This window comes from Cynoglossus semilaevis, chromosome 1 (genome assembly GCF_000523025.1).
Source record: "Cynoglossus semilaevis isolate Cse_v1.0 chromosome 1, Cse_v1.0, whole genome shotgun sequence".
Lineage (NCBI taxonomy): Eukaryota > Metazoa > Chordata > Actinopteri > Pleuronectiformes > Cynoglossidae > Cynoglossus > Cynoglossus semilaevis.
Window position 1 is genome coordinate 340,946 of NC_024307.1, and position 10,947 is coordinate 351,892.

At 42.2% G+C, this 10,947-nt stretch overlaps 2 protein-coding genes and 1 long non-coding RNA gene across 6 annotated transcripts; 1 reads left to right on the forward strand and 2 right to left on the reverse strand.

The window, feature by feature from the left end:
- Window positions 1-8: 8 nt before the first annotated feature.
- Window positions 9-3,063, reverse strand: LOC112487694 (uncharacterized). Of its 3 annotated transcripts, XR_003051019.1 has the most exons (4): window positions 2,741-3,063; window positions 1,886-1,939; window positions 1,018-1,192; window positions 79-190 (listed from the first exon to the last, which is right to left on the reverse strand). It is a non-coding gene; the product is annotated as an uncharacterized LOC112487694 (long non-coding RNA). The 3 variants fall into 3 exon arrangements; XR_003051018.1 differs by lacking the exon at window positions 1,018-1,192 and having other exon boundaries at window positions 9-190; XR_003051017.1 differs by lacking the exons at window positions 1,886-1,939; window positions 2,741-3,063 and having other exon boundaries at window positions 1,018-1,678.
- gjb3 (gap junction protein beta 3) lies at window positions 2,006-6,209 on the forward strand. Of its 2 annotated transcripts, XM_025059806.1 has the most exons (3): window positions 2,006-2,844; window positions 3,489-3,519; window positions 3,589-6,209. In XM_025059806.1, exon 3 carries the CDS (start codon window positions 3,638-3,640, stop codon window positions 4,499-4,501), a length of 864 nt encoding a protein of 287 aa, XP_024915574.1. In that variant the 5' UTR covers window positions 2,006-2,844; window positions 3,489-3,519; window positions 3,589-3,637; the 3' UTR covers window positions 4,502-6,209. The 2 variants fall into 2 exon arrangements, with proteins under 2 accessions (XP_024915574.1, XP_008315601.1); XM_008317379.3 differs by lacking the exon at window positions 3,489-3,519 and having other exon boundaries at window positions 2,007-2,844; window positions 3,567-6,209.
- A 157-nt stretch (window positions 6,210-6,366) lies between these two features.
- Window positions 6,367-10,780, reverse strand: hmgcl (3-hydroxy-3-methylglutaryl-CoA lyase). The gene is made up of 9 exons (XM_008318514.3): window positions 10,626-10,780; window positions 10,452-10,535; window positions 9,549-9,656; window positions 9,332-9,427; window positions 9,108-9,256; window positions 8,704-8,767; window positions 8,411-8,599; window positions 8,191-8,316; window positions 6,367-7,000 (listed from the first exon to the last, which is right to left on the reverse strand). Exons 1-9 carry the CDS (start codon window positions 10,719-10,721, stop codon window positions 6,899-6,901), a joined length of 1,014 nt encoding a protein of 337 aa, XP_008316736.1. The 5' UTR covers window positions 10,722-10,780; the 3' UTR covers window positions 6,367-6,898.
- Between the last annotated feature and the right edge of the window lie 167 nt (window positions 10,781-10,947).

Below are 10,947 nucleotides of genomic sequence, written 5' to 3' on the forward strand. Positions count from 1 at the left end.
GAGTCGGTCAACGAGTACTTAATACTGCGTCTGTTGTACAAATACACACCGAGGCACACTCATCTGGCAGCACTTTTGAAACAGTTCCCACTGGAACTGTTTACGTCGATATTAAAGTGCAAATGGAACCTGGTGCAGATTGTTGATAAGTCAGACGTGTGACCCCTGACACCGCAGAGAGTCGCAGGACCTGAAAAACAAGATACTTTAAGATGCAAATAGAAAAATGTGTGTGTGAGAGAGAGAGGGAGAGAGAGGGAGAGAGAGAGGGAGAGAGAGAGAGGGAGAGAGAGAATTAGCCTAAGACCGTGTGGGCTGAACGGACCAGTGCAATCGTAACATAATGAACTATTATTAACAATTAAAGTCAATTTTCCCTCCTTTGTTTTCATGCAAAGAAGTACAAGTTTATTAGATATTTATGATCATTATTGTTGTTGTTATGTGTTTATATTTAATGAAGTGTAATTGTACAAAAACTATCCTGAACATCAAGTGTTTGTGTTTTGTTTTTGTTTTTTAAAATTCAGCACGTGGGCCAAATTGAACACGCTGGCGGGCCTGTATGGGCCCCCGGGCCGTATGTTTGACACGCCTCCTGGTCTAACAGCTTCCTCACTCGTAGCCATGCACGCAGCATTACTGACAATCAACATTCTAGTGGTATTTAAAGCACAGAGTTTGCGGAGAAACAGTTCCAGGCCCTGCAGGGGGCGTCGCCCCGGGTTTGTGCAATTAGGAAACCACTCCCATCTCCTGTGTGTGTGCGGGGGGGGGAGGGGGGGGTATTATCTGCCCTGCTCTCTGCTTGACTTCCCCTCTGTCACACTGGCAGCAGGGAAAGGCCCAGTGTTTGCCCTGGTGTGTTATTGCCTCGTGTTCAGACTCGCCGAGGACAGAGGTTGAGTCACAGGAACATTCCTGCAGGTGTGTCAGAGCACAGGCACACACACACACACGCACGCACATGTGCCCCCCCTGGTTGCCCCCCCCCCCTTTCATGTGGTGCGTGGGCACCTCTGAGAATGGCAGATGAAGCTGCTGTGCTGCCATCAAGGCTGAGACTTTTGACAGAGTCGTGAGAGTTGTAGCTCGGAGCTGCCATGTCGTCTGGTCTGGGTCTGATCGGGTCATTGACGACGGTGTCGGTTATTAACGTTGTTTCCTGTGAACTCGGCTTTGATCTCCTCACCTTGGTTCAAATAAGAAAAATAACAACAACAAAAAAAACACCAAGCAAACAGAAAAGAATCCTGGTTGCGTGTAAACACCGCAGGTTGATACAGGCTGCAAGACGAGGCACGTTGTAGCAAACACACGGAGGTTTTTTTTTTTTCATCCGCGTTAATATACAAACACTTCAAAGACACTGACTCGCTTTCATTAGCAACACTGTACGACAGCAGCGCTCTCTGATTGGCCGACGGGAGTGCAACCTGAGTGTCTGATGGGTGTTAGCTGAACACAGGTTTGTCTGAGCGAGAGAATGGAAATTCAATACATGTTTTTGGGTGCCCTGTGGGTGTGTGTGTGTGTGTGTGTGGATTTAACCAAAATCCAGCAGGATGTTAAAGAAAAGAGAAGAGAATATTTAATGATGCAGCCTGTGACGTCACACCTCCCACCACAGATGTATGTCGTCCAACACCTCGGTCTATTGAGCACAATGTAAAAAAAATAAAAATATATAAATAAATATATTGGTCTTAGGGAGTGTCTGCCTGTTACTTACAGTGGAGAAGAGAATATTTAATGATGCGGCCTGTGACGTCACACCTCCCTCCACAGATGTACGTCATCCAGCACCTCGGTCTATTGAGCACAATGTTAAAATAAATAAATATATAAATATATTGGTCCTAGGGAGTGTCTGCCTGTTACTTACAGTGTGTGATGGTGAAGAACAAGTTGAGACAAAGAGGCAGCGTCGTCAGCAGTTCTGAGAAAAAGAAGAACAAAAGACAAAAATTATTGGAACGAGAGGGGGAGAGAGAGAGAGAGAGAGAGAGAGACTAGCACAGTGTGTTTACTTGTTTACTTAACTGTTTTAGTTAAGTAAACAAGTAATAAGAGTGAACTCTTTATAGCAGACTGCAAAAAAAAAAAAAAAATTTTTTAAAGAAAACTATATTACAATATATTATATTATATATTATTTACATTTTTTTATTTTTGTCAGTTCCATAAAGTAGCGGTTAGTATGACTGCCTCAGAAACAGAGAGTCCTGGGGTCGATTCCCAGAAAAAAACACATGCTTGGCAGCATCAATATAGTAGATTTTTTTTTTTTTTTTTTACCAAATCACAGACTTTCATCAGATGATGATGATGATCGTTTTTTGTTTGTTTTGGTTTTGGTTTCCTGGAGATTATCTTGGAGACAGACTGAACTCCAGCATCTTTACTTCTGGATCTTCACCCCCCCGTGACGTCTGACTTTGACAGCAGCTGGACTCTGATTGGCTGCTGACGGCTACCTTCACGTGTCGACCTGGTTCCACGAATTGTTCCTGGAGATATGAACTAAAGTGAAACACTTTTCTTTCCTTCTTCTTTTTTCTTTTTCTTTTCAAAAACGGGTGTGTGAGTGTGTGTGTGTGGGAGAGAGAGAGAGAGAGAGAGAGAGGGAGGGGGAGAAAGGGAGGGAGGGAAGTAAAACAGTAGAAGATCATCAGCTCCACTCCGTCTTGTTCTGTAACCACACCCACGGACACAGTTCTCGACACTGCGCCCCGTTTACCTGGTGAAGGAGTTCCGTCTGAGCGGAAAAGGACGAGAAATTAAAAGTTTAACAAACTACAGGAACCGTTTTCCTCTGGTCACCATGGACTGATACTTCCTCCGGTAAGTAAAACATAAAAACGTCTAGAACGTTTTTCTTTCTTTCTTTTTCCTCCCCGTGTGTCAGAGATGAGGAGAAAAGATTCGGTTCTAGTTTAAGTCCAGACTCGTGGTGTTGATCCGCGGACGGTTCGACAGCGTTGGCCGTGAATTCTGAAGTTCAAATCCGAACACGGAGATGCCAGATTTGGATACGAAATCGTCCAAATGACGCACACGTCATGTACGTAAAAAAAAAAAAAAAAAAAAAAGAGGCACGTGAAACGTCACAGTTTCAGGCTCCGCTGATGTATCCCAGAATACCCTCAGTGATTAGTGGTGTGTAGTAAAAAAAAAAAAAAAGTGAAACATTTCCCTCATAAATGTAAAGAACAGGAAACCTTCTCTAAACAAACGATTAATCCAGCGGTGAAAGTTGTTTTTATTCTCCGTGGTTTGGTTTGGACCGAGGCCTTCTCGTCTTTCTTCTTCTTTTGTCTGTTCTGGGGTTTTTTTTTAAGAAGAACAAATGGGATGAAGGTTAGAAGGAAAAAGAGCAGCAAGAAATAATATTTAGAAATGATTCAAAAAGTCAAGAATTCACTGAGAACTGGACGGAAGTCATTTTTTTTTCTTTTCTAATTTTTTTTTTCCTCATTCAAAAACAGATTCTTCAGATCTTCAGATCAACTCCTAGTGGTTAAAAAGGGCCTTTTCAAATTTTTTTTTTCCCCATTCAAAAACAGATTTGAAGATCAACTCCTAGTGGTTAAAAAGGGCTTTGTTTGAAGAGAGATTTGATTGACAGCCGACAGACATGGACTGGAAGACGTTCCAGGCTCTCCTCAGTGGCGTGAACAAATACTCCACAGCCTTTGGAAGGATATGGCTGTCCGTGGTGTTCGTCTTCAGAGTGATGGTGTACGTGGTGGCGGCGGAGAGGGTTTGGGGCGACGAGCAGAAGGACTTCGACTGTAACACCAAGCAGCCCGGCTGCGCCAACGTCTGCTACGACTTCTTCTTCCCCATCTCCCACATCCGCCTGTGGGCGCTGCAGCTCATCTTCGTCACGTGTCCGTCCTTCATGGTGGTCATGCACGTGGCGTACCGGGACGACCGCGAGCGCAAGTACAGGGCCAAGCACGGAGATGAAACCAAGCTCTACAAAAACACGGGCAAGAAACACGGCGGTCTGTGGTGGACCTACGTGATCAGCCTCTTTGTCAAAACCGCCATCGAGATCTCCTTCCTCTACATCCTCCACTGGGTCTACGACAGCTTCTACCTGCCCAGGCTGGTCAAGTGTGAGGTGTCTCCCTGTCCAAACCAGGTGGACTGCTACATCGGCCACCCCACGGAGAAGAAGGTCTTCACCTACTTCATGGTGGGGGCTTCGGCTCTCTGCATCATCCTGAACATCTGCGAGATCATATACCTGATCTCCAAGCGCATCGCACGGTGTGCCAACAAGATCAAGATGCGCCATCGCAACATGGCCGTGCACCACGACGACTACCGCGACGAACCCTTCAACAACTGCAACCTGCGGTCGTCCAAGCTGGAAGAAAAGGAAAAGCCCCCTTTCTTTAAGGCCACCGCTTACGCCCTGCCGTTCGCACCCACGCTGAAACTCCAGGACAAGATCCGCGCTTCGGCTCCAAACCTGACCATAGAGTCATGATCGAAGCCTGAAATCAGAACACAGACTGGGAGCAAAGCAGTGTTGGAACTAGACTCTGGTAACAGACTGAACCTTACCAGTCAAAACCAGAAAAAGACCCTGACCCTGAGTCGGTCAGTGGACCTGGACTCTTCTGGTCACTGCACCACAGCATGAACCCTGGTTTCTACGTCGACATCCACAATTTTTACAAGTCACTTTTTTTTAACCAAAAATGTAAGATGTTTTCTTTTGAATACAACAAAGAACTTTGTGCCTTTTTATCGTCACAGTTTCCCTTCTGTCAGACTGTCCAATGTTCAGTTTCACCCTTTCCGACATGGGGAGGAAATGAAGCCGCACATTTGAACTCAGGACACACCTGGCAGAAGTATTCCCCCCTCCCTGCCTACAGTGTCTTCTATGAGTATTACGTGTAACGTACATTCCAATCATCTCTTGTTGAATTTACACTGAAATGACTTCTTCATGCGACAGCTTTGTCGTCCACATGATCTCAAGTGTTTATGAAAGACAAACAAGTTTAGTGCTGGAGTGCAGACGCTCCCAACGCCCTGGACTTACGGCTGGTTATTACTTGAAAACGTAGAAAAACTGGCCAAATATGACTTTTTTTCTTTTCTTTTCTTTTCTTCTTGAAAAGTTACATCCTGTAAATCAATGTATCATCAGCGTATTTCTTTATGTTTGACACAGTGTAGAGACAAGCATGCTCTCAGGTTTTGTGCTCAGCCACAAATTATACATAAAAATGTACAAATATAAATATAAACAGCCGGGTTCATTAGACAAACTAGTCTGGGTAAAAAAAAACAAACAAAACAGAGTTGACAGAGTGGGCAAATAGAACGCTGCTGTTTAACTTTGTTTCTGGAGCTGGAGCAGAGTGAACGAGTCAACACGACACACGCAGGTGTGTCATGTGACCGCGTGAGTCTCTGACCCTCCACTGTACATGTCACATGTACATGCGTATGCTGCACTTGGTATATTTTTTATAAATAAATTAAGTTTAAAGATATTTGATGAAGTGTTTGTAGAGTTTGTCCTGTTGTTAAAGATGGTTAATTTATTAGATTAAAATCTCAACATTTTTTCCTATTGCTGGACGGTTGAATTTACGCCAACGTTGCTGGATTATCTGTTGGTACATACTCATCATGACAACTCCAGTGTCCAATGAGTCAGCCATTTCACCAATGTTTCTCAACCACTGTGTCGCAGCACCATAGTGGGCCAGAAAACTATTACATCATTTCTCATTGTTTGTCTAAGCAATAGTGACAGGCAGAAAAATGTAATTCTCCTCCACTAGGTGGCAATTTATGGCTTAAAAAATAATAATAAAAAAAAAAATCCCGAGACATTTTAAAATCTTTGTGCATCTTTCTTCAATTCCTCTGACTATATTAGTGTTGTGTTCAACTAAACAGGCCCAAGTTTCACATCGAGTGATTTGAGTAAATTTAAAAATCAAGATTACTTTTTGTGACAGTTTTGTTTGCTTGGCGCACCCTGGGATTTGTCTAACGCAAGTGTGAGATCAGCAATGCTAGTTTAAATGATCCGTGAATCATGGTGACGTGCTGTTTTTCCATCATACATACATCAGTTTCTGTGTTGCAAAGTCTCGTAGTCAAGAATCTCAGTCGGCTTGTCAGACCCGACAGTCAGGTTTCTCCGAGGTGCGGCCAAGAAGAAGGTTTTGTTTATCATGAATCATTTCCTCAACAAGGTCTAAAAGGACCTGAGATGATCTGACAGATTAGATCACACAATTACACACAATTAATTAGCTCCCTATACAGTCAAAATGTGATTTAATGGTTATTGTGCTCGTTTACACTGGTACAATATTTAAAAAAAAAAAAAACAGCAATAGGAACTGTCCATTAAAAAAAAAATGGGGAAAAATATAATGATTTACATTTGAGGCCAAACACTTTAATTTATAGTAATTTTTATTTTAAAAACTCATGATATAATTATTTTACAGTGATTTTTAAATAAATACATTAAACTATAAATCCTGTGAATGTAAAAACTAAATCTGCACTTTCACATCATTTCATCAACCAATACAATGCCCCAGTTGGATAATTATATGATGGCTTTTCAAAGACGGTCCAGTGACAGATGAGTACTCCGAGGTCAGACCTGATCAGAGGTTTAAACACTTCCAGAGTTTGACTTCCATTCACTTTCTTTTTTCCACCATCTTAACAATGATAAACAGAAGAGTCCGACTGACCTTTCATAAGGCACTGGTCCAGCTGCGCGCTTTCATGTAGTGATTATCTCATCAAGTACTCGGGTTTTTAGAACGGAAATAAAAGGAAGTCAGTACCATCCCAGTACCACGGAGCGGAGGACGCTGCGGATGCTGACGAGGCTGCTCTACAGTTTGCAGGACGCCTGTGCCACTTTGGAGTTGGTTTTTCTGTTCAGGATTCGGCAGATGAAAGCTCCAGCATTCATCAGCTTTGACATGTCCACCCCCTGGAGTCGGGATGCAAAAGTCAAATGGTAAGACTCAGACGATACAGAACAAAATAGAACCAGGGTGACTAGTTGCCCCTCTTAGAGGTTTGTTTGTGTCTGTAATTTTGTCCTAGATCCAGATGAAAATCTTACTCAGGGCTCTAACAGACGTTGGTTAAACCTGTGGCTCCCGCTGTGCAGCTGAAATCCTCAGGTACACAGTGGAAAAGTATTTTGTATTTACTGCAAATGGTTTGTCTTTGCAGAACAATTAAATACCCATCCTGTAGGTGGCAGCAAATTGCTATAAAAACTAAAATAACTTGAGAGACTCAGAGCCGATGAAGAAGATCTTCGTGTGTGTCTTATTTCAATTCCTACAAGTGTATTAAGTGTTGTGTTCAACTAAACAGACCGGAGTTTTACACAGTGTGGGTAATTTGTGAGTAAAATTTAAACGAGAAGATCATTATATTTCATTACACGTTTCGTGCTTAACTTGTATTTGTATATATGTATTTCCTTTTTTTTACTCTGACCCTAGGTGTCCCACGTCGCTCCACTAAAACAATCTTTTTCTCACAAGTTAATGATTTGGATCCACTGTACAACTTAATATATATTTATTAAAAAAAATCATATTGTAACTCAGGCACAATTAGGAATTAGCAGCGTTGAAGTCAAGATGCCAAAAAAAAAAAAAAAAAAAAAAAAGCTAAAGAACCCAAAGGAAACGTGTCCACATGACTCATTTCAAAAGTTGCTACAACTGCTAAGTATGTCAATGCTATCTGTGTATCAACTGACAACACAACAGTGCAGGACAGTGTTTTCATTACAACATTTTGAACCAAAACTGTTTCGGTTCATCATCCAAAAAGTCACAAGTTAAAGAGAAGATTTTCTAATTGCGATGACGACATAAGTTTAACTTCAGCAGAAATAAATTTAAACTGTAATTATGATTTGAAACAAATTAAAATTTAATTATTTGAATTAGCAGAGTTAGAAATCCAAGGTCAAATGATAGGTTTCACCACAGCCTTGGCTGAGACCAGCAGGTTATTATGGACTAAGGTTGAAGGCTACAGGCGTAATGGCAGGTACTGTGGTTGTAAGTCAACACCACTGCACCACATGCATCAAACTGAATGGCCAAACTACCAAACACCTGAGAAACCAAGGAGAAATAATGCCTGGCATCTTACCGTTTGAATTCCAAGACCGTGCAACATGTAAACGACATCTTCGGTGGCAACGTTCCCTGAAGCCCCCTGGGCATAAGGACAGCCTCCCAGTCCAGCTACAGACGAGTCTACCACACTGATCCCCATCTGTGGAGAAATAAAAAAAAAATTCTGTTATGTTTCTTTGCTTCATCAGACTTTCGAATGTCTAAGAAAATTAAAACTGTGTTTGAAAACTGACCTGTAAGGCTACAAGAATGTTCGCCAAGGCCTGACCATAGGTATCATGACAGTGCACTGCCAGAGCATTGAGTGGCACCTCTCGAGTCACAGCTGCCAACATCTGACTCATGCTCCCCGGAGTCCCAACTCCAATGGTGTCACCCAAGGAGATTTCGTAGCAGCCCATGGAGTACAGACGCTTCGCAACCTGAAGGACGGGAATACATCTTCACAGTCAATAAAAGGTTTTTTTTTACATCAAGGATTTGTCGGTCGTCTGGTCATTTTTAAGTTAACTAAACAGAAACTTACATGGGCGACTTTTTCAGGCGCTACCTTGCCTTCGTACGGGCATCCAAGAACGCAGGACACATATCTGCGTATCAACAAGATTTGTGCATGAACATAGACTTCAGGAATGGAAGTATGATACAAAACAATTGTATCTAAGGATGTCCGATATTATTCGCCAATCAATATTATTGCCAATATTAGCATAATTATAGGTAATAGGCAATAGGCAAGAATCAATATCATTTTTTTACTCCAATACCAAAAAAGGAATGATGCAATACCTGGGTTTCACCCAGATGATGTGACATAAATAAATTGGTATTGGTTGATATCAGAATCGAAAATTCAGTGTTTGGACAATATTGGCAAAAAGATTAATATCAGACATCCCTAATTGTATAGTTTCTTGTAATTTCCCGTACCCTCTGACAGGCACACAAGCCTCTCTAGCTGCTTCCATCACCTCCTCAAAACGCAGCAAACTCTCGTCCACAGAGCAGTTTATGTTCTTCTTGCTGAAAAGCTCAGACGCTGCACCAAAGATGGCGACCTCTTTAGCTCCTGCTGTCAACTGCGATATAATACAAGGTAGCGTTTATAGTCCAGTATTTGTGACGTGGTGATGAAGTATCGTGCCGATACTCACAGCAGCCTGGAAACCTTTGAGGTTGGGTGTAAGGACGGGGTAAGTGACTCCGGGTTTTCTACAAATCCCCTTCATCACCTCCACCTGGTCCGCCATCTGACATGAGGTGAGACCACGATAAAAAGAGGAAGCAGTTAGTGCTGAGAAAAGGGGAAGCTTGTTTTATTTTAGACATTCTCGGCACTTTGTATACGAACTGCTACGACAGCAGACCCACCTGTGGGACCCATTTTGGAGAAACAAAACTGGTGGCCTCGATGACCGGCAGTCCTGACTCGGACAACAGGTCAATCAGCTGGATTTTGGTCTCTGTGGGCACTAGAGTCTGAGAGCGGGAACAGAAAAACAACAACAGGAGACAACAAGATTTTAAAAACACCAGGGAGGTTCATTATATTAAACACAAGCCCTCATCAATGTAACTTTTGTTATTTCTTATGCTTCAATAAACCAGAAAACGGCTTCAAATTAGAGATCGATCAAAACAAAAATCACAAAAGTTTTCAAGAAAGTCCATGAGAACTAGCAAAGTCCAGTTAAGCTTAGGCTTAAATAGTCTTTAACTGTTAAGTCAACAGGAAACAGCAGCTAGGGAGGAACTGTGGGGAAGAAAGTCAGAAGTGGCAGAGAGGTATGTGAGGGTGATGCAGGTGAAAAGCCATTGTGACAGTAGTCAGGTGTGCTGTCAGAGTGAGTACAGAAGTGGAAAATCCACTTGACAAATACCACAATATGAGTTTGAAATTAATCTTATTGCAGTTCTATTCATAATGTGGATTATTTTGATTATTCCAACAGTACAGCCTCTTAAAGCTAAAGAAATTTTAACAACTGTTGTTGTGTGACGTTAGCTAACATGAACAGAGAATGTTAGCTTTAGGCTCAGTTAAGGCCACGAGACCAGAGGGGTGTTTTTTTTTTAAGTTTTTAAGGCCTCAGGATTTACAAGTCCAAGACAAGAACATGCTTCAGACTTTAGTTTCCTGATGTTACCAACAAACGTTAGAGCAAACACAGTATTTGTTACAAAACAATTCGTTATTTTTGTTTGCTGACACTGTGGGATTTAAGACAATAAACTATTAAAATATACATAAAAGTAGAATAACTACGACATTACCTTCTCGTTCTGAAGACCATCCCTGGGGCCCACCTCCACTATTTTTACCCTCTCTGGAAGTGTTTGACCTGCTCCGACAGCAGACTACAACACACGCACACGAGCGGGTAAATAATAAATAATTACTGATACTTCACTTCTATGAGTAAGAACAGTTTAATCAAATTAACTCACTGCTCGGACGTTCGCTGCAGCGCTAAACGCCAGGTACTGGTGGCCCATAGCCGAAGTGAAGCTGCTTCTGTTGACAATCCTCATGACGGCAGCCATCTTGGTCCAGCCACAGGACAGACTACAGCGCTTCTTCTACAGCAGCGGCGGAGTCACACACGGCACACCGTCGCCATCTGCCGGACGGAGAGCAGAGTTGCTAAAGTGGTGGACTGGCCTCGTCTCAACATACTATATATATATATATATATATATATATATATGTATATATATATATTTATGTAGTGTGTGTGCTCTATATAATATATGGGGGGGGTTTTTATTA